The sequence below is a fragment of the Moschus berezovskii genome, chromosome 11 (genome assembly GCF_049115385.1).
Source record: "Moschus berezovskii isolate FMDL1 chromosome 11, NW_MosBer_1.0, whole genome shotgun sequence".
Lineage (NCBI taxonomy): Eukaryota > Metazoa > Chordata > Mammalia > Artiodactyla > Moschidae > Moschus > Moschus berezovskii.
This window is the reverse complement of record NC_142470.1, coordinates 86,911,224-86,934,470: the sequence shown is the minus strand read 5'-3', so window position 1 is coordinate 86,934,470 and position 23,247 is coordinate 86,911,224. Positions and strand designations below refer to the sequence as shown.

The 23,247-nt window shown below is 35.4% G+C and overlaps 1 protein-coding gene across 3 annotated transcripts in view; it reads right to left on the bottom strand.

Moving 5' to 3' along the window:
• SOS1 (SOS Ras/Rac guanine nucleotide exchange factor 1) overlaps positions 1 to 23,247 on the bottom strand; it is a 126,283-nt gene that overhangs the window by 41,331 nt on the left and 61,705 nt on the right. For 2 of the 3 annotated variants that reach the window (XM_055401008.2, XM_055401009.2), the window contains exons 3-8: positions 22,744 to 22,875; positions 20,499 to 20,663; positions 19,063 to 19,272; positions 17,818 to 17,961; positions 13,363 to 13,473; positions 13,190 to 13,288 (exon numbers count right to left, since the gene is read on the bottom strand). In XM_055401008.2, coding sequence (XP_055256983.1) covers positions 13,190 to 13,288; positions 13,363 to 13,473; positions 17,818 to 17,961; positions 19,063 to 19,272; positions 20,499 to 20,663; positions 22,744 to 22,875 — 861 coding nt within the window. The remainder of the gene's footprint in view (positions 1 to 13,189; positions 13,289 to 13,362; positions 13,474 to 17,817; positions 17,962 to 19,062; positions 19,273 to 20,498; positions 20,664 to 22,743; positions 22,876 to 23,247) is intronic. The other variant, XM_088841529.1, reaches the window with a different exon arrangement.

Here is a 23,247-nt window from a genome sequence, read left to right as displayed (position 1 = left end):
AATATTATCATAAATTTTTATCAAGTTTAGGTGTCAAAGGCAGCAAACAATCTAACACTGAAAAAGTAATATTCAAAGAAAGGGCAACATTCTACATGATGTAATGAAAGTACTTGTAAAGAGTGAACTACTTCATTGAATTGTTTCAGAATTTAATCACTCAATATTCAAGTCATTATGATATAAGGCAAAAAAAAAAAAAGTTGACACTAACAGAATATTAGGCTTCTCAGGTGGTGCTAGTGATAAAGAACCCGCATGCCAATGCAGGAGAGGTAAGAGACACAGGTTCGATCCCTGGGTCAAGAAGATCCCCTGGAGAAGAAAATGGCAACCCGCTCCAGTATTCTTGCCTGGAGAATCCCAGGGACAGAGGAGCCTGACAGGCTACAGTCCATCGGGTTGCAAAGCGTCAGACACGACTGAGTGACTAAGCACAGCACAGCATTTCACATACAGAATATACTGGTATATCAAAAATATTTTTAATCTATTTTAAAAGCGCAAATGCAAAGTCTTTGAAAAAACATGAAACTCTACTGATGAAATAATTTTTAAATGTAATATTTACCTTTATAGCATTAGTCAAGCATCTAAAACATTTCAATGTAATAAATGACTTTTCTTATAGGCATTCTTTGCTGCTTTTACTTAACATAGCCGATTTAAACTGGGCATTGGTGAAGAATAATTCAAGTTAACTATCACCAAAGGGGTAGCTTATTGTTGCTACAGAAATAAAGCAAGGGCAATTAGTAAATGAAACTTTACTAAGCAGCATCTTCTTGTTACCAAAGTGATATCCATGCTTTTCATGGGGGCCTATTTAATAACATTATCTAACAACAATTTAATTTTACAAATGCTGTTCACTAGTTTAAAAAATTATCAAGTCCTGATGATATATTGCCATATATGAGAATATACTTAACCTTATCCAGAGAATCATATTCTAAAGCACAATGATAACTCATAATGATCTGCTGCTGCTGCTGCTGCGTCACTTCAGTCGTGTCCGACTCTGTGTGACCCCATAGACAGAAGCCCACCAGGCTCCCCCGTCCCTGGGATTCTCCAGGCAAGAACACTGGAGTGGGTTGCCATTTCCTTCTCCACATAATGATCTATAGAGATGATAAAATTTACATTTTCAAAAGAAAGGAGTCACTTTCACCAGTGATTTGGGGTGGGGAGGAATCCTTTAGAAATAAGTAGAAGGAGCAGTAGTCAACATGGTATATTGCGTGCCCAAAGGAAACTCTGAGAAATTGAGCACTGAAGAATTGATGTTTTTGAACTGTGGTGCTGTAGATAGCTCTTGAGAGTCCCTTGGACTGCAAGGAGATCAAACCAGTCAATCCTAAAGGAAATCAGTCCTGAATATTCACTGGAAGGACTGATGCTGAAGCTGAAACTCTAATACTTTGGCCACCTGATGTGAAGAACTGACTCATTGGAAAAGACTCTGATGCTGAAAAAGATTGAAGGTGGGAGAAGGGGACAACAGAGGATGAGTAGTTGGATGGCATCACTGACTCGATGGACATGAGTTTGAGTAACCTCCAAGAGTTGGTGATGGACAGGGAAGCCTGATGTGCTACAGTCCATGGGGTCGCAAAGAGTCGGACACAACTGAGCGACTGAACTAAGAGGTTATACACTGGACAAAGGTAATTCAAAATAGTATTAAGTAGATGAATAAAATCAACAACTGGTTTATACATTAAAAAATAAAGTGTTGAACCTGACACAATTTTATGAGTCCAACTCACAATCAAATTGTCCAATTCACAATCAAATAATGCCTTCTCTTTAAAAAAAACAAACTTGAGTCTATATGCTTTTATTTCTAGAAATTAGTTTTCTCCAACACGAAATAATATAAAATGAAGGAACTGCCAATTACTTGATGATGGTGGCAGGCAGGACCAGAACCCAGGAGTCTCAACTCTCAGCCCTTTTCAATATACTATCCAGAGAACTGAAAAGACTGTAAATACCTGTTTAAAAAATATTCATCAAATAAAACATTCCATTCAAATGGTAAATTGTAATGCATAAGGATGACAAAATATATCATCAAGGAATAAATACTGTAATATAACTAAATTGCTGTGCTATACACCTGAAACTTATACACCATTGTAAATCAACTGTACTTTTATAATTTTTTAAAAATATATACTAATATCATTAAGATTTGGAAAATAAAGATTTATCTTTATCTTAAATATTATATTTACATATAAGATTTCATCACAAAATGTGAGAACAAAAGCAAAGATGGGAATCATGAAGTAAATTTCATAACAGGAAGTTCCTTCCTTTCCCCCCAAAAGTTACTTTTTGAGTTAAGGTAATTTCATATATGCAGATAATTCTACAATACATAAAATTTCAACCAGTATGTGATTTTAATGATATTAATAAAATTCGATCTTTTTTACTTAACCCTCATTTTCCCCCAAGACAAGTGAGGAGATGACCATTTTCAAAATGGTGTATATTACATGAAATAAATAGTATAACAGTAAAATAGTATAATTCTTCAATAATTGTAATTTAAACGAAATAGTATCTTTATTAAATTAGTCAATGGTTGAAAATATAAAAAGGAAATCTTAAAATATAAATTATAACATGACACAGTTCACTATTAGGAAATAAAAGCAAAATGCTCAAAGTTTGCGGAAAGTCACAAGTCTTATTAAGATAATTAAATGGTCTTTTGTACATTTTTAGAAACTATTTAGAATATTAACAGTAGCTGATTGGAAAAAGACTCAAAAGGACAGTCTAGAGAAGACTTCCAGTAAAGTTCCAATCAGAATTAATTTAACAAATATTTAATTAACAATCTATCATTCATGAAAGAAAGTGAAAGTCGCTCAGTCGTGTCTGACTCTTTTCGACCCCATGGATTGTAGCCTGCCAGGCTCCTCTTGGGGATTCTCCAGGCAGGAATATTGGAGTGGGTAGCCTTTCCCTCCTCTAGGGGATCTTCCGAACCCAGGGATCGAGCTCAGGTCTCCCACATTGCAGGTGGATTCTTGACCAGCTGAGCCACCAGGGAAGCCCAAGAATACTGGAGTAGGTAGCCTATTCTTTCTCCAAGTGATCTTCCCAACCCAGGAATTGAACCAGGGTCTCCTGCATTGCAGGAGGATTCTGAGCTACCAGGGAAGCCCCTATCATTCCTAAGTAATAAAAATATGATAGTGAGCAATCGAAATCTGGTCACTGCTGTTAGAGCTTAGAGTGTTAAAGAGAAGACAAATGAGCAACAAAATGATATAATGGGGAAACATAGGGCACTCTGGAAATATACAGCAGAATCCCTAATAAAGGGACAGAAGAATATAGCAAAGAAGGCTTCCAGAAAGAAATGACTAAAAGGTTTGAAGGATAAGAATGGTTTAGCCATGGGGCAACAGAGGTACAAAAAAATGTATTAGGCAGAGGAAACAGCTTGTTAATTCAAAGAGTTATTTAGGGCCAACGTTGAGAGAAATGAACTGAAGAGTAGAACTTGGTGAGTGGGAAGGGGTTGGGGTGGACAGAAGTGATGGGTCAAGATGCTGGAGAAGTCAACAATAACCAAGCCAGGACTGTAACCCTTATTAGGAACTTGAACATTAACCTGGGTCAATGGGGAGCCATTAAGGATTTAAAGCTAGTGGCTAATGCTATCAAATCTGCATTTTAGAAAGATGGTTTTGGTTTGGTTACCCAGTCAACAGCAAATTGGGGGATGGGGTGGGGATGAGACTAAATGGAGATTTGTGATAACCCAGATGAGATGATCACACGTGGATGTAATGTGGAAAATGACAGAGAAGAGGTGAGGACTTCCAGGTCTCTATTTTGAGTAACCAAATGGATAGTGGGACCACTTCACTGAGTGAATGAAACAGAAAGAGTGGCTTTGCTGGGAAAGATGAGGAGTTTTCAAGAAAGTGAATTTGATTTGCTTACACAATAAATAAGCACAGCTGTTCAAAAGATAGGTGGATAATAAACAGCCTACACTGCCCCATTTCCTTTTTCATACCCCTCTCTTCATTTAATCTCTTTAATCTTACTGAAATCAGCATAAATTCCTGATTTTCTTCATGCTACTAAAAGTAACCTTTGGACTGACACGTTTATTATCTGACAGCAAAGGGGTCACTGCTTTTTCTAGGTAAACTTCGTGAGTAAATGATGAGATGGGAGTCGGGGAGAGGAAGGGTGTGACAGGGTTCAGGACGTACTATCCCCCAATCTGGCACCTTGGTATACTGAATACTTTAAAAGTTGAAGAAATTTGAGAAAATAGCATAAGGGAAAGAGAAGGTCAGTGACCTTCCCGGTTCTATTTTCTTCTAAGTTCCTTCAGTTTAAAATACTCAATATGTAAGGTTCCTGTGTCATGTAAAACTTATATTAAATAAATCTGTATGCTTTTCTCCTGTTAATTTTTGTCAGTTTCCTTTTCAAACCCAGCCAGAGACTCTAAAAGGGTTGAGGAAAAAACTGCCCTCCCCTACAGGTGCTTGGGAAAGGAAATAATTTGAAAAAAATAAAAAAGCATATTGTCATGGAGCACAGTACAGCTTGTTAATTGTATCTCAATAAAGGTGTTTCTTTAAAAAGTAATAATTTAATACTTTTAGCTAACTATATGCTCTTCAATTTTCTGTATATCTATTAAAGTGAAAGTGTTAGTCGTTTAGTTGTGTCTGACTCTTTGCAATCCCACAGCCTGTAGCCAGCCAGGCTCCTCTGTCCATGGAATTCTCTAGGCAAGAATAGTGGAGTATGTAGCCATTCCCTTCTCCAGGGAATCTTCCCAACCCAGGGATCGAATCCCGATCTCCCACACTGCAGGCAGATTCTTTACTGTCTGAGCCACCAGGGAAGCCCATATACCTATTAAAATGGGCTTTAAATGGTCTTAGCCATCAAACTGATGGTAAGTTCAGTTTCCAGTCTGAAACATGCAATTATCAAAGAAAGACATGGCAAGATTTTATGGTTTTAGAAAAAGTAAATGGCAACTCTACTTAATGCTCTGTGGTAACCTAAATGAGAAGGGAATCTAAAAAAGAGAGGATATAAGTATATGTATAGCTGATTCACTTTGCTGTACAGCAGAAACTAACACAACATTGGAAAGCAATTATACTCCAATAAAATTAATTTAAAAATAAAATGTAATTAAAAGAACCTGTAAAATGTAAAAAATAATTTTTTTAATTAAAAAATTTAAAAATGAAAGTGACTATACATAGGTATGCGTTGGCCAAAAAAAAAAAAGTAAACGGATTCATTAAAATATCTATAGCAGTTCTTAAGATTTTGCTAAATTGGTTTTTCCTTGCGGTCCAGACAAATAGAAGATTACAATTAATACAAACATTAAGTATATAATAAGAATTAAAACTGTCTATGTAAAAGTTTTTCAGTATTTCTGACAAAAGAATGATAGAGACAGATAATGATAAAAGTATTATTATCTATTTGTAAAATAATTACCAGTTAAATATTATAGTATTAGAAATTCTGAAAACTTTTTAAAACAGCGAAGCACTTAATGAAAGAAAAGATCTTACAACTTAAAAAAAGAAGAAGAAAGAAACTGAAATATAACTCAAAGGCCAAAATGCTGGTGAATAATGTTACCAAGCTCCTTTCATTCTGACTTAAAACCAATTTTTTGTAATAAGGCCAAATTTATTTTTATTTTTAGCTTAAAGAAAAGGAGAGAGTTTGGCGAATTTCCTGCTAAAAAAGGCGGCTAAAACTGAATACAGTGTTTATTTGATGAAGAAGTCATAACACAATAGCAAAAAAAGAAAAACAAGGATAGCTGTTTCCAAGTATCACTATTACGTTTTCAGATTGAAGTAATCCTAGATAACTGTAAAAAGTTTTTAGAATTCCTGCTAATCAGATAAAATTTGTGTAATGTTTTGGTATGGGAATATTTTAAGCTCAAGCATGTTATCTAGGTGAGGAAAAAGATAAAGGATGATTTAAGAACTGTGCTTGTGCTTAGTTGCTCAGTCATGTCCTACTCTTTGTGACCCCTTGGACAGAGGAGCCTGGCAGGCTCCTCTGTCCAAGGGGATTCTCCAGGCCGGAATACTGGAGTGGGTTGCCATGCCCTTCTCCAGGGTATCTTCCCAACTCAGGGATCAAACCCAGGTCTCCCACACTGCAAGTGGATTGTTTACCATCTGAGCCACCAGGGAAGCCCAAGAATACTGGAGTGGGTAGCCTATCCCTTTTCCAGGGGAACTTTCTGACCCAGGGATCAAACTGGGGGTCTCCTACATTGCAGGCAGATTCTTTACCAACTGAGCTACCAGGGAAGCCCCCCAAATAACCATGCAACCGATTTTTAAACATGCCCAATATTCAAATTGTATTTTAAAGAGGATTTAGTTATTTTTATCTTTAAATTTAGTAGAATACATTTTCTAATGTTAGTGGCTCTCTTGCCTACCTGTGGAATCTGAGTTGCAGCCCTTCACTGTATCCCCTCCTATTGTCACAGATAACAAAGCCACAACAAATACTGAAGCAGAGCTATAAAAATGCAAGAACTTCCAGTAATGGTGGTGCAATAGTCTTGAGAACCATCTGCAGATAACAATTATTAAATCTAAACAAAAAATTAAAAATATTTATAGGCACTGGAAAACATCTAAAAGAAAGCATAAGCCAAGTACTACTGCTCTTAAAAAGTTACAACTAGAAAGTGTACAGTTGTGGGATTAGGGTTTTCCCCCAACCTCCCATAACAGTGAGAATGAAAGGAAGAGTTACAGGCTAGAGATGAAAGAAAGACAGTAGAATATAAGAGGAAATGAAGGGGGAAATCTGGAAGTGAATGAACTACAGAAGGTTGAGACACAAAATCTGAGAATAAATTCTCCCAAACATCTGGCTGACTGCTAAACTCTGAATGCATGAGAAGACTCCAGTGAAGTAACGTGGCAGAGACCAAAGAGAAATCTACTTTTGAAAGACAGCGCTATAATAGATAAAGTTCTGCTTTTCTTAAACTGAGTTTATTTCTCAAATGTACATAGCTCAGACAGCAGAAAGTTGAAGTCTTACTGGTTTTAGGTGTTAGGAAACAGAGCCTGAGTCTGGTAGAGTGAATGGAAATTAAGGGGGACTCTAGGTGTAAGGGAACCAGAGACTGTACCCCCAAATCTCAACATTATCTCTGCCCAAACATGTAGTCTGTAAAGTCATACACGTGTAGGGAAGACAGGAGAGAATTAGGCTAAAAGAGCAGCATATGGAAATCCCAAAAAGTGAACAGAGATATCAGCTGCTACACAACACAGAAGAGACAAATTTGCAGTTGAGTCCTAGGTGGCACAGTGGTAAAGAACCCACCTATCAATGAAGGAGACGCGGGTTCAATCCCTGGGTCGGGAATATCCATGGAGTAGGAAATGGCAACCCACTCCAGTATTCTTGACAGGAAAATTCCATGGACAATGGAGTCTAGTGGGCTACAGTCCATGGGGCTGTAAAGAGTCAGACACGACTGAGCACGCACACACACACAAGTCAGAAAAGTTAACTGCCCACTAGAGTAAAAACCCAACAATCCAAAACAAAGCAAAAGACAAATCCACAAATGGAACCCCAACAATCCTCAACACATCAGAATCCAGAGTTGTTAGCCAGCAAAAATACTGGGAAAATGTGACCCATATTTGAGGGAAAAACCCAGTTAGTAGAAACTGGCTCCATGTGGCCCAGATGTCGGCTTTAGGAAAGACTTCAAAGTAGTTTTTGTGACCATATTCAAAGAATTAAAGGAAAACATGGTCTTCTTGAGTGCTCAGACAGGGACTCTCTGGAAACTATAAAACAAAATCCAAATGGAAATTCTAGAGTAAGTATAATAACTAACAATTCTATTGACAGAGCAATAGAAATTACCACTTTGAAACAACAAAAAAAATGATTTAAGAAAAATGAATAGTCTCAGAGATGTATGGGACAACATAAAGTAGTTCTACACACATTGTAACTGGCATTCCAGAAAGAGGAGAAATGAGAAAAATGGCAGAAAAAGGAATAACGTAAAAGCAAGTTAAAAATCTTAAACATGAAAGGATTTTGAAACTTTAAACAGGAAATTAACCCTAAAAAATGTTAGGATAATCTCATTTATGAAATAAAATAGCTTTCAAAACCATGGCTCTGTTCATATCAGTGAGAAAATCACCCAAACTATAAACGTTCTCATAGTAGTTTAGTTGATTTAAAATTTTAAAACTAGAGTAAAACATTAATCAGCTGTTTGTTTATAATGGTTCCTGAATTACACTATTTTATGTTTAACTTTAGTCATCAACATCTGTGGTCAGATATACCATTTAGCTCAATGCTTTGAGTCCATGGTTTCTGGAAAATAATTTCTAAATTTAGAAAGCTGGTTCAAAGGAATGGAAGGAAGCTAGACAGATCTCTTCTGGGCTTATTTTTGTGATACTCAGAGAGAAGCTGTTTTCTAAATCTCCTCTTATTGCTGGTATTAAACATATGCTTATGGGCAGTATTAAAAAAATGGTCTGAAGCATACAGCAACCAGATGGAGAACACTGAAAAAAACTACCTAAGAAATCACCTAGAGTAGAAGATGTTTGATACTTTCAGGCTCCCCATATGAAAAAGCAACAAACCAAAGCCATTAACAAATGCATACAAGGTGTCTTAGCAGGGGGTCTGCAGAGCATATTTCTTTACAAAACAGTTTCTGGAGTACTGTGTGAAGGCCACTAAGGGGTGTTTAAAGTGAATGATGTGGCACAATTTATATTTGCCTTTTCCATTTGTTTTGTATTATGATTTTAAATGAACTTTAATGTGAAAAAGTTAAAGGTTTCAAAGACTTGACTCCTAACTTGAGGGGGCGGAGGCGGGTAAGGGAGTTACTTCTTTTTTCCAGTTTCAGTGGCATTAAAGTCATACTATCAATAACTAAACTTTTATTTTCTGAATTTGTAAAGTTTAAGGCATTTTAAATTTCCAAAGTAAATGTAATTATATATAATTTACAGGTAAACTATTCCTACAAACATAAATTCGAAGGAAAACTTACCTTATTTTTGCTATTCATCCTGTAACAAGCATTTATTAAATGTCTCAATGCCAAACACTACTAGGCAAGAGAATTCAAAGATACATAGGGTTTAGCTCCATTCTAGAACTGAACTGAACTGAACTGAATGACAAGGCAGACAATAAAAATGAGACATGTTCTATAGAGATATGAAGAAAATTAAGCAGCTTAGTCAAAGGAACAGCCTAGAGAGAAGGGAAACTTGACAGGGAATCAACATTTGAACAAACTCTTTGATAAGCAGGAATTTCTCAGATGAAAGGGGATGGTAGAGATAGAAGGGAAATTCCAGGGAAATAGAAAAAAAGATAAGGAATTCTGAACAGATTTGACATTTCCAGGGCTGCTTGGAAATTTTTTATGGCTAAAGCATAAGGTAGGCAACACTAAGTATTGAGAGATGAGGCTGAAGAAAAGCTAAAGAATTTAGACTTTGTGTCCCAGTTCACAAGGACACTAAATGCACTTTTCAAACTGAGAGTTCCATGAGATATAAGACCTTATAGGAAACTGCTACAGTAACCCAGGAAAGACACGCTGAGAGTCTAGACTAAGGCCATGTCTGCAACAGGGGAACAGACTCGCTTTCAGACTCATTTCTGGAATCAAACCATGATGCTCTGCAAAATAAGGGAGACAGACGAATCAAAGATGGCACTGAGGCTTCTGGTGAAGGGATCTGAGCTGATCAACAAAGAAATGGAATACAAATTCAGGCAGGCAGGAGAGGGAGGTAAGTGGTGAAAGACAAAGGCAGTAAAAAGTTTGAAAGACAAAAGGGGTAAAATGTTAGTTTAAGCTGAAAATACCTACAAGACAAGAAGGGAAGCCCTGGTGGTTCAGAGGGTAAAGCGTCTGCCTGCAATGCAGGAAACCCGGGTTCGATTCCTGGGTTGGGAAGATCCCCTGGGGAAGGAAACAGCAACCCACTCCAGTACCCTTGCCTGGAAAATCCCATGGCTGGAGAAGCCTGGTAGGCTACAGTCCATGGGGTCACAAAGAGTCGGACACAACCGAGTGACTTCACTTTCACAAGACAAGAAAAGTCTCCAGTAATGACAATACTCGGTATTTATATTTTTACTGTATGTTAAGTACTTTTACATACACTCTCCTCGTTGACAGAACAGCCCAGTGAGATAAGCATTTCACAGATAAGAAAACCAAGGCTCAAAAGGTGAGGTGACTTGTTGCAGGCTACTCAGCTAGTTGGCTACCAGTCTAGAATCAGAAAAGAAACATCAGACTTCTATCTAATGAGCCTTCAAAGGTCACTCCATGCCATAGATAAATTATTCCAATTGTCACTGATGTCTCAAGATTTTGCTCTTCCCTGCTGATTTTATTTAATCATTGTTGAGTCTAAAATCACCAAGTCCACATTGGAACTTGGAGTTATGGCAATACCCAGATTAAAAAAATTTAGACTAGTTAGTGAGAATCATATTGTGGAAAAAAAATCTTAACATCATTAAGTGTTAGAAGGTCTTTAAGTTATTCTGATGGAAGAATTCTATGATAGTTTCCCAAAGTAACCGCTAGAAATACATTACATTTTTTAGGGGTTTCATGGCCTATTTGGGTTTCCCTGGTGGCTCGGCAGTAAAGAATCTGACTGCTAATGCAGGAGATGCAGGTTCAACTGCTGGGTCAGCAAAATCCCCCAGAGAAGGAAATGGCAATCCACTCCAGTATTCTTCCCCGGGATATCCCACGGAGTCACAAAGAGTTGGACACATCTTAGTGACTAAACAACAACAAATGGCCTAATTAATTTGGGAATTAACTGCTTTAGATTGTTTTATATAGACTGCTTTACTGCACAATTTTACAAAGCCTTTAATATTCTAATATATAATGAACATTTCTAGGAGTGTAATTAAGGATACAGTTTTTCCCAAATATACTTGACCACTGAACACATGGAATCTTAGTTCACGGACCAGGGACTGAACCCAGGCCCTCAGCAGTGAGAGCATGGAGTCCTAACCATTGAACCACCAAGGCATTCCCTCCCCCAGACTTTTAGCGTATCTTATGGGACTAGCAGTCTATAGAATACACTTTGAAAATACTGCTCAATAAAATAATTTAAGCAACATACCAACAAATAGAAATGAAAGACAGTAAACACAAATAGTACTTTAGTGCTGAGGGAAGGCAGAATAAAAAGGAGTGATGACAAATTTCCTGCCCAATATACTGTTAATTTTGCAATGAAATTTAGGCAGTAATATGTACAAGGAATGCAGGTGTTTACCAGTAGAAATCTTTTAAATTGCTGATAGATGCAATTATAAAATAAAAATTTCAATACCATAACTTAAATTCTTTTTTTAATTTAACTGCCTATATTTGGGGGAGTAAATAATTAATTTCTCTTATACTATTAAGATAGGTTTTTATAGCCTTCCGAAACTTCATCAAAGCTTCTTGTTCTTACTTATTAATTAATGACTGCTTCAAGGTTCATACGGTCTTTAATCCTTCAGAACTTCATTACAGTCTCAGGTAAAAAAAATCCCATTATTAGAGATGCCATTATGAAGAAAAGGTCTATATAATAAGTGAAGTCACTCAGTCGTGTCCGACTCTTTGTGACCCCGTGGACTGTAGCCTACCAGGTTTCTCTGTCCATGGGATTCTCCAGGCAAGAATAATGGAGTGGGTTACCATTTCCTTCTCCAGGGGATCTTCCCGACCCAGGGATCGAACCCGGGTCTCCGGCATTGGAGGCAGACGCTTTAACCTCTGAGCCACCAGGGAAGCCCATATATAATAAACTTGTGTGCAAATGACCCACTCTGAGACTATGGTTGGTCATTCTTTACAAAGAATGATTTTATACACCAAATGCTTCTTCTTGATTATCCTCGTAAAATAATCATCCCATACTACTGAAGACCATAAATTGTATTCTGTTTGCAGCCTAGAACAGAGAGCTAAGAGCTCCATAACTCTGCCTGGTGACTAAGTTCTTCAACTTCCTCAGTCCTTTCCTGATTCAAACAGTCCTGCTTAAGAAATCTAACTGAACTCCAAGTTCCTACAATGTACAAAGACCTGGGAAGGATGAGAGTTCTTCAGTTTATTACATTTAGAGGCTTTCTATTCATTCATTGATTCATTATAGAGAGCCCATTTCTTCATGTACTCCTGCAAACTATAAATCTGATTTCTAATAATACATGCTCCATAACAACATGATATTAAATACAATTTTTCTTTAACGAAACATTCTTTTAAAAGCTAAAGAAATAATAATAATATTAATGCATATCATGTTTGTCTTTATGGGGCTGGTTCATTATAAATAAATAAAATATCTTTATTATCTCATTTGTTATTTAAAATTTTTGACAAAACTTGGTATTTTTTAGGATACACTATCCATAATCCAAAGCAGACATCATTAGTTACATAAGATATTTAAAAGTAAATCACTAAGTTGCACTATTGAATTATAATTTATACAGACTAAGGTTCCCCCTTTCCCTAGTTAATTTCAATGTATAATAGGAAAAGAGGGGAAAAAAAGCAAAATCCTTTTTTTTCTGTCAGTACTTTTTAAATTGAGTATTTTGAACTATAATCAAATGGGAAATTTTTTACTAGGATTACTATAGTTTATGTATCTAAACTAATAATAAGTAGTTTTTATAGACATAGTTGCAAACTTAAGCTATGAAAATTAGTTGATTAATCTTCTCCATTACTTTGGCATTATCCAACATAATGCCCCTGAATCTGCTGAATCTGGTGAGGTCCCAAGATGAAGACTAGGATGCACAAATCCAAGATTGTTTACAAACAACTGGCCATGAAAGCAAGAAGTGCATAAGATAAAAATATCTGATGACTGCTTTAAAATTCACAATTAAAGCTGGAGAAAATATGCCACTCTCTTGTAGATTCATATATATTTGCTTCTTAACTAGAAAAAGAAGAGATATAGACATATTCATGAGCACTCACATAATGGTTCACAAATAAACGGGCAAAAAACTGTATCACACTTGAATATTTTATAAGTAGAAGAAAGAGTTTTCTTACCTTCAGAAGTTCGAAGTAATGTAGACAGTGGTAAACAGGGGCTAGAAGTAGCCTGGGTAAAACATATTGAACAGCTTCTTTGAAACCTTCGCCTATTGACTAGAAAACAAAGTGATTTAATTTTTAAGTTTACTTTCCAGGCATCTTATATCTTGATCTAAAAATCACTATACCTGCAAATAGAGTGCTGCTCCAGGCTTTGATAACTGACTAAGGAAACGATCGTGAAAACCAGGTCGTAGAATATCTCGAGCATATGATTCATATGGATCAAATGCCAGTTCCTTAGAAAATAAAGAAGGTAAAACGTAAATAATCTTTCTCTATGGTAAAGAATAAATAACCTACCTCCATAAACACAGAAAGATTAAATTATGAGCACTTCTATCACTGCACAATTACATATTTCTTTTAAAGCCTCAAAGCAAAATTACATAGCTATTAATTTTACTAGAGTAAACTTAATATTCTCAAGTAAGAAAGAAAATGAATTTTTTTCTGATGAGTAATGGTATTCTAGCATGTTATGACACCTCTCATGAAAGGATTCTAGTAGAGTATTATGAACAAACATATGCGGGGATTTGGGATCTGGAAAATGAAATTTAGCCTTAATAATAAAGAGCACAGATATCTATAACCAGATAAAAAGTATAAACATTTAGAATACGGGTACCAAGCATTTATTTTCTCACAATTACTTCTTAGTGATAAACTTACTTTCACATCCTGAAAGGTGAAAGTAAACTGTTTATATCACCTAAAATTCACTGTTACAGTTTTCACAAAACAATTAAATAATTTAATTCAAATTGCCAAAAAAATTTACCATCATCAATCATTAATAAACTAAACAATTCTAAAGGTTATAATCTACTAGTTCTGGTGATTCCTGAAGAAAAAAAGTGAGTAGGTATTGTGATTTTTCTCAGGAGGTAGGATCTCCACTCTCCTCCATCCTGTACCCTATTCCAGGTAAAAATAAAAACACAAAACCTCTAAACTATCATGAAAATAGTGTTGTAGATTCTAGCAAGAGCTCAATTTTATGAAGAGTAATTCTAGAAAGAGGAAGAAGAGGAAATCTAGTGGAGGACCGCAAAAGAAGTTAGGAGTGAATGACAGAAAATATGTTTATTAACTTACCCTGCTATTTTTCAGACTTATTTTTTAAGGAAAGATATATATATATATTTTATATATATAAAATAAAAGATATATATATATATATATATATTTTATCTAGCAACTATATTGAACCTAATAGTTATAACACTATACATTTTCTTGGATTTGCTATGTAGACAGTTATGCCGATTACAAATAGAACAATTTTATTTCTTCTTTTCCTGTCTTTTGGCTAGTATCTCTATTAGAGTGCTCAATATAAGTAGTGAGCAGCATTTTCCTACAGCTTAGTCATTAAATATATTTTTTATAGGCTTCTTATAGATATTCTTTACTAGATTAAGAAAGGTCCCTTCTATTCCTACCTTGGCCAACATTTTAAAGAAATTTCTGACTGACGTTAATTTTCTATGCTTTTTCTTATTTGTTGAGATTTTAATGTTAATATGAAATATTATATTAATTTTTAAAAAACTTCAACCATTTAAGATATAAAATATATCCTAAGATATATCATACTGGACACAGTGTTTCAGATTATAAAGAGGTTCATATTTTTCTTATATTATTCTTTCCCAGTTTTAATAATATATGTATATAATCCTAAAACTGAACTGCCTTCTGTGTCTCTATTTTTGATCTTCCTTATGAATCTATTTTAACAAAAATCTTGCATATGTTTATTGGGCTTACTTCTGAATACCTTATGGTTTTAAGACTCATTCGCCATATTCACCTGACCTCTTGCCAACCAACTACCACTTCTTCAAGCAGCTTGACAACTTTTTGCAGGGAAAACACACTTCTACAATCAGCAGGAGACAAAAAATGCTTTTCAAGAGTTCATCGAATCCTGAGGCATGGATTTTTATGCTGTAGGAATACACAAGCTTATTTCTCATTGGCAAAAATGTGCTCATTGTAATGGTTCTATTTTGGTTAATAAAGATGTACCCAAGTCTAGTTAGAATGATTTAAAATTCATGGTCTGAAACAGCAATTAACGTCTGCACCAACCTAGTATTTCTATGTCTCTGTTTTGGGTGTATGTCTTATAAGGGCTTCCCTGTTAACTCAGCTGGTAAAGAATCCGCCTGCAATGCAGGAGACCCTGAGTTCAATTCCTGGGTTGGGAAGATCCGCTAGAGAAGGAATAGGCTACCCACTCCAGTCTTCTTGGGCTTCCCTGGTGGCTCAGATGGTAAAGAGTCCACCTGCAATGCGGGAGACCTGGGTTTGATCTCTAGGGGGCTACCCACTCCAGTATTCTGGCCCAGAGAATTCCATGGACTATATAGTCCATAGGGTCGCACAGAGTCGGACACGACTTGAGCGACTTTCACTTTCACTTATAAGTTGCATAAAACAGACCTTAAAAAAATTAAGCACTTTCTTTGAATAGGCAAGTTTCAGCAGTTTGCACACACTGAGTTACTAATGTAGTAAGTAGCGTGACGCAGTTGATTTGTACCATACTACACAGTCAGCCGTCTGTATCTGTCTTCCACATCTGCTGATGCAGAAGGTTAACTGTACTATACCATTTTATACGAAGTTACTTGAGCATGCACAGATTTTGATACTGGAAACGGGATTTCTGAAACCAATCCATGAATACTGAAGGATGACTGTATTTTGTTTTCATTATCACTGCTTTCTTAGCTTCATTAATTTTTCCTATTATCGCAGAAATGATTAAAAATTGTTTCTATAGTTTTTGTGCACTGTTAGAGGTAGGATTTCTATTATTTGGTGATTTTCCTAAATGTGTTAAAAATCAAGTTTGCTATTACTTATAAATTTTTTCTAAATTTTAAAGAGAGTGTAAAGTTTTTTAAACTTCACATTCTCTTTACCTGGTACCAGGTTTTCCCTGATAGCTCAGGTGGTAAAGAATCCACCTGGAATGCAGGAGGCTCCTGTTTGATTCCTGAGTCCGGAAGATCCCCTGAAGGGATAGACTCCAGTATTCTTGAGCTTCCCTGGTGACTCAGATGGTAAAGAATACGCCTGCAATGCAGGAGACCTCGGTTCAACCCCTGGGTTGGGAAGAGTCCATGGAGAATTCCACGGACAGAGGAGCCTGGCGGGCTACAGTCCATGGGATCGCAAAGAGTCAGACACGACTAAGCGACTTTCACTTCCACGGGTTTTCACTTTCAAAGTTGTTTAGTTTTTCTTATATTCTGAAGGTAAGCCCATATTATGCACTGAGAAGTTTAGTTCACTCTTCAAGTTTTAAAAAAAAGCAGTTTGGTTTTAAAAATATGCAGCAGCTTATAAAATTTACTACCATATTTCCCACCATTAGTTCTTGTATTCCTTGACTTTCCTCTGAGTACAACTTTCCCTCTGGCTGAAGAACATCCTTGTTTTTGAGTCTAGTTATGTATATTCCTTTTTTCTTTTTATACTTTATGACTTTTATGTATTTAAAGCAACACTGAGGGGCTGTAGTGAAGCTTAAACTCAGCATATTATTTTGTCTGAAAGTCTTAATTTGTTTTATAAACTCAACCCTAAGTTATAATAAAAGATAAAGCTGATTTTAGAATGAGAACAAAGCCAGAGCTAGAAATTTCAGAATGACAATCAATGCTAACTTATTAGGGCTAACGTGTATATTTCAGCAGCTGAAGTATCAAGAAGGTTACCATTTTTCTACCCCTATGATCATCATCTAAGCCTTAGACCTGATTTTCCTATTCTAAATAATAATGCACTTATTTAGTTGCTAAGTCATGTCTGACTCTTTTGCGACCACATACACTGTAGCCCACCAGGTTCCTCTGTCCATGGGAGTTCCCAGGCAAGAATACTGGGGTGGGCTGCCATTCCCTTCTCCAGAGGATCTTCCCTATCGAGGGATTGAACCCGTGTCTCCTGCAATGGCAGGTAGATTCTTAATCACCATGCCACTAGGTCCTGGACTTCATTTTCTTTTTCTAAATAATAATGCACAGTTATCATATGTTAAGTAGCTGTATGAAGGTGGCTAGCTAAATATTTCAGGTAGGTTATTTAACTTTCACAAAATCCTGAGTCCTATTGTTATCCTTATTTTACAAATATAAATAGGGAGGTTTAGAGACGTGAAGTAAATTGCCCATGGTTACATACAACTAATAAGTAGAAGGGTTTAGACTGAAACATAAGTAGCCTGACCTCAGGTCCAAATTCTATGGCTTCTTCATTGATGATATAGCCGATTAAGTGTGAGCTGTGGGATCTGAAAACAGCTTTGGGATCTGCTTGTTTTTATAATGGATGAGAGACTACTTTTTCTAAGTTTTATGAAATAACAGAAACAAATGCTGACAGTGACCCTTTGAGGAAGGGGCAATACAGTTGAGTAGCCAGCAGTTAATGTCTATGTAAGCTGGAAATAAGAATTCAGATTCCAATTTTTATTCAAATGCATTTGAATTAAATCTAGGCCTTTCAACTGCATTTAGGCCTTCTAGATGCAGAATTTTTTGGTGTATAATTAAAGCACTTACCTCTGCTAAGTCTTCAAAGCAGCTTCCTACTAACGGATGGGGACTGCCTTCATCTGTCATTTCCACAGTATCTTCTATATGGCCCAGTAATTTTACACTAAGTTCATGTATATCCACTATACGACTAAATATATTTTCTACATCCTGTTGGAAAGAAAAACATTATTAATTCAGTTAGATTGTATAATAAAAAACTTATTTTGAGCCAATAAGTCATTTTATAATCAAGAAATTTAAAATGGCAGATATAGTGAAAATATTTAACAACTTTACAAATACAAGTAAAAGACAAAGAATTCCTTTTGCGATGAAGTACAATTTGTAGGTATATTGTTCTAGGTCACTGGTTCTCAAACTTTCTGGTCTCAAGACTCTTTCAAACTCTTAAAAATTACTGAAAACTCTATTTGCTTACTATATTAGAAATTATTTACTATTGCCATTTACTACACTTCCCATATTAGACATTAAAACCAAGAAAATTATAAAACATTTAATTCATTTAAAAATAACAATAAATAACACTTTTATGAAAAGTAGCTAGTTTCTCTTAAACAACCAAAAACCTTAGTGCGGAGAATAGTAGTGCTTCACATTTTCTAACACAATCTCTAATCTCTCTTTTGTCTTTTAATTTCTGGTGTTTAATTTATCAAAACTGTGTAGCAAGGGGAGGGAAGAGAGGCTCAACAGAGAGCCGATATATGTATAATTATGGCTGATTTGTACTGTTGTGCAGCAAAAACCACGGAGAAGGCAATGGCAAGCCACTCCAGTACTCTTGCCTAGAAAATACCACGGATGGAGGAGCCTGGTGGGCTGCAGTCCGTGGGGTCGCTAAGGGTCAGACACGACTGAGCGACTTTACTTTCCCTTTTCACTTTCACACATTGGAGAAGGAAATGGCAACCCACTCCAGTGTTCTTGCCTGGAGAATCCCAGGGACGGGGGAGCCTGGTGGGCTTCCGTCTATGGGGTCACACAGAGTCGGACACGACTGAAGTGACTTAGCAGCAGCAGCAGCAAAAACCAACATAACAACGTAAAGCAATTTTCCTCGAAATTAAAAATAAATTAAAACTGTTGTAGCAAATTCATTTGTAATCATAGTCATGATAAATTAAACCCTACAACTTTTAAAAAAATGGACGAATTAGCAGTCATGAACTATACAAATTCAAATTTGAGTGGTCATGTAAAATTAACAACACATGCAATGATATACATTCACACAATGATACTTACATTAGCTGAAAACAATTTTGAATTGGAGACAAAGGGCTCTCTAAAAACTTTTATAATTAAATTAAGTTCCCTTATGTATTGTCGAATTTCTGCCATAAATGCTTTTACCAAATCATAGTAAGTCTGCTCTCCTGAGGTGGAAGGCTCTTCATCAGTTAAAGATAATATATTTATATCTTCCACATCTTGATGAAACATATCCATCAATACCTGCATAGTCAGAGATATAAAAAACTACAATAAAATATGAATCTATAGTCAAATTTGAAGTTAAACAAAATCTGTTATTTGAATACAGTTCTTAAATGACAATAAATAGACACACAATAACCTCTTCTTGGATATAATGCTACTGCTCCCTCTACAGCTTCTCTAAGACAAAATTTTACATCAGGTATCACTCCCTATAACAATAAAATAAGATTTTACCTTGTATCACTTTCTGATTGTTTCACAAATATAAATACCCTTTCATCAAGTCTACAGCCTTATTTTATACTTCTCTTGCATCTCTGTGAGCTACATACATACTCAGAAATATTTTATTTATCAACTCATTTAACAGTATCAAATATTTTATATTCATTTACTCTTTTAAAATAAAATACTTATTCATTAAAAAATAAAAAATTTGAAATCCTTCAGGTCAGGTGATTTTCACATTCTGAAAGAACAATAAATACTAAAATATATTTAACTGGATTAGGTAATCAGAAAGAATATTTCAAATCAATAACAGAAAAAAGGATGAAATACTTTATTAGAAAATATTTTCTTTTCTGAAAGATCATTTTTATTAAATAAAAATACTAAGGTAGTATAATCCAATGACTTAGATCTGGAGTTCAAGTCTAGGCTTTGAAATGTCTCAGAAAATTTTGAACCAGTTTCTTTATCTCTGTGAACTTCAGTGTCCCTTTTATAATATGTAGATAAGAGTATCTACTGTAGAGGGATATCTTGGGGACCAAATGAGGTAAGTCGCATACATGTTCAACTTTCAATAAATGTTTGCTCTTAACGTTATCATAGTAAAACCATACTAGCAGTATCTAAAGAAAGTTAGGCACTGAAATAAAACTGTCAAGAGTTTAGTATTTGTACATTTTCAGAAATTGTTTTCAAATAAATCCATAATCTTCTAGTTCTTCCAATCCAAATAAAAACTTAAGAAGTTCACTAATAAGAGATGAATTACTGTTATTAACCCTACATGCAGCAATACAGAAAAGAAAAGCTACATGACATATTTAAACACATTTTAGGACTCTCTATATAAATTTCATTTAGATAAAGTGATATCTGGAGTTTTTGCTGCTAGATTACTAAAAGTATAACCTAACAGACAATATACAATTTTATTCTGAGTAGTATGTTAGCACCCATTAAGTCACAAATAAAAATATAAGAACAGAACATACAGATCAGTATCTTACCTTATCAGCACACATTGCCACTTTAATATCTTGTTTTGTAATTTCATAATGCCGTATATTTCGCACATAATTCCCCACCAGCTTTAAAATGTCTGCAGAAATGTATTCTAATACTGCTACTATGTAAACAGAAACCTGGTGGTCAATTTTATAACCTAGGACCTCCTGAAAAATTAAAAGAAAAGCATGTTTAAAATTATTTACTATAAATCTGACAAACTGATTTTTAAAAAATGTATACAGTTTAGCTTAACTTTTACCAAGGCCTGTGATTATCAACAACATTTAATTATAAAGTGGTACATCTATGAATAATATACATATTGGTATTTGAAAATGTAAGGTAAGAAAAGCTAAGGCAAAATTACCTATGATCATGTAAAATATTTAAGAAGTACAGACAACTATAGAGATAATCCCTCAACTAGGAAGGGAAGCCCAAGTCTGTGGGAGGGGAAAATGCTCATTGTTATCTAATTCAGAATACCTGGAATTAATAAGGACAAACAAGTTTCTTTTCCTTTAATTGGTATCTGGGAATATCTACTATCCTTAAACCTCTATCCTTCTATCCAAAGGAACCTGGACTTCCTAAAAACCTAGTGGTACATTCCTGGTATCTAAGTTGTTTCTATGGAAAAACAATTCCTGTTGTGTCCTGCTGGACAACGGTGGTTATTAAGGGCACGTTAAATAGTACCACTATCCAATTGCGAAGAGAGTATGGGTTTTTGTGGGCCTGATCAATTCGCATAGGAAAATAGATTCTATTTTCTAAACAATCCAATTAAGAAAAAAAACTTCAAAATAAGTTTATGTATTTTATAATAAGCTGAAATGGAGTACAATCTACAAAAGTGACTCAATATGCTGTTCACCTGACACTAATATAACATTATAAATCAACTATAAGAGAATCATAAAGAAGTACAACAACTAATAGCTTAGTAATTCTCTGTAAGTTGCACTTAACATCCTCAGACCAGTTAGTAAGATACAGGCAGATATTTCGGTTCAAAGAATAAAGGACAAAACATAACTTTCTGAGAGTCTTAATCACACAAATGTCCAGCCAGACTTGAATTTCCTAATACTATCACTCAGAGCCCTGTGAACTTGGACAAAAAGTTATTGAACCCCTTTCTGCTCAGTTACCTCATCTACAAAGTGGGGATGATAATAATTAACTCTGTTGAATAATAAAACTTAGACATGATGTATAAAAATATTAGCATTTTACTTATAGTAAAAAATTATTGACATCAGAAGTATTATTAAGGTTTTAATTATTTTAATACCCATATTTTTTATGTGAGAGGTAATCAATAATGTCATTAAATAAAATACAAATAACATTATTAAAGTTCCCAGCAGTTATTTTTTCTATTAGTTCTGGAGAGATTCAAATGACTGACTAGAAAAACATAAATGACAAGTAAGACTAGATAGTAGGGCTTCCCTGGCAGCTCAGCAGGTTAAAAATCCACATGTAATGCAGGAGACCCCAGTTTGATTACTGGGTCAGGAAGATGCCCCGGAGAAGGTATAGGCTACCCACTCCAGTAGTTTTGGGCTTCCCTGGTGGCACAGATGGTAAAGAATCTGCCTGCAATGTGGGAGATCTGAGTTCGATCCCTGGGTTGGGAAGATCCCCTGGAGAAGGACATGGCGACCCACTCCAATATTCTTGCTGGGAGAATCCCTATGGACAGAGGAGCCTGGCAGGCTACTGTACAGTCCATGGGGTTGCAAAGAGTAGGACATGACTGAGCGACCAAGCACAGCAAGACTAGATAGTATAGGTTTTCTTTATGGCATTTTTGTTCAAAGATGACACATGGCCCTATGGCAATCTCACAGAGGTCCCTACATTTCTAATGATGTGAAGGATTAAAATCTGAAGGATTTATAGGGACAGATTATGTCTAGCCAATAGAAAAAGGAGTTTTGCAAACTCTTTGAGGTTCTGGTAACATCTGAGATCAACAAAATTCACAATTATAACTTTCTTAGTCCTTTCAATTTGATGATTACTGTGGGTATGAAGCTACTTTAAATCATGTTGTTGAATATATACTTTCCTATTATATCATCCCTTCCCATGACATAAACTCCTGGAAAAACTAAAATGAGAGAATATCACTCTTCAGTTGACTCTATTATCCATAAAATATATTCCTTGTGCTTGAAAATCATGGGTTTTATTTTGCTTTTAAGAGGCAAGAAGGTAGTATTTCAGCTTTACCTTTAACAAAGGATGGATTTTTTCTACTGGGAGAGATAAAGGGTTTCTTCGCTTCCTCTTTTCAATAGCCGATTGGGCATCAGCTATTGCCCACTTATCAATTGGATGAGGGAAACTTTTTTGAACACGTTCCTTGGAAAATAGGAAAATAAAAACTAAGCAACAAATATATTAAATAGTGTTCTTCACTTATAATTTATTTTTAAAATCAATACCAAAAGCAGGTGTTTCACATGTGGTATAATTTATACTACAAACATACCTAAAATAAGAGACAACTATAGTAGCAGCAGCAGCATAACTGCCAAAGTACTAGTTTCTTAATTAGGCAATTAAGAGTCTAAATGCTCCTTCTATTAACTGGGGGAAATCATATTCTGAATTTCTACTTCACCATGATAAAGCTGATAATAAGAATGAGCAGAAGCTATTTAAAACATTATTACATAAAATTTCAAGGAACAAGATCTAAGTTCAAAAAGCAAATATCTAAATTCAATTTTC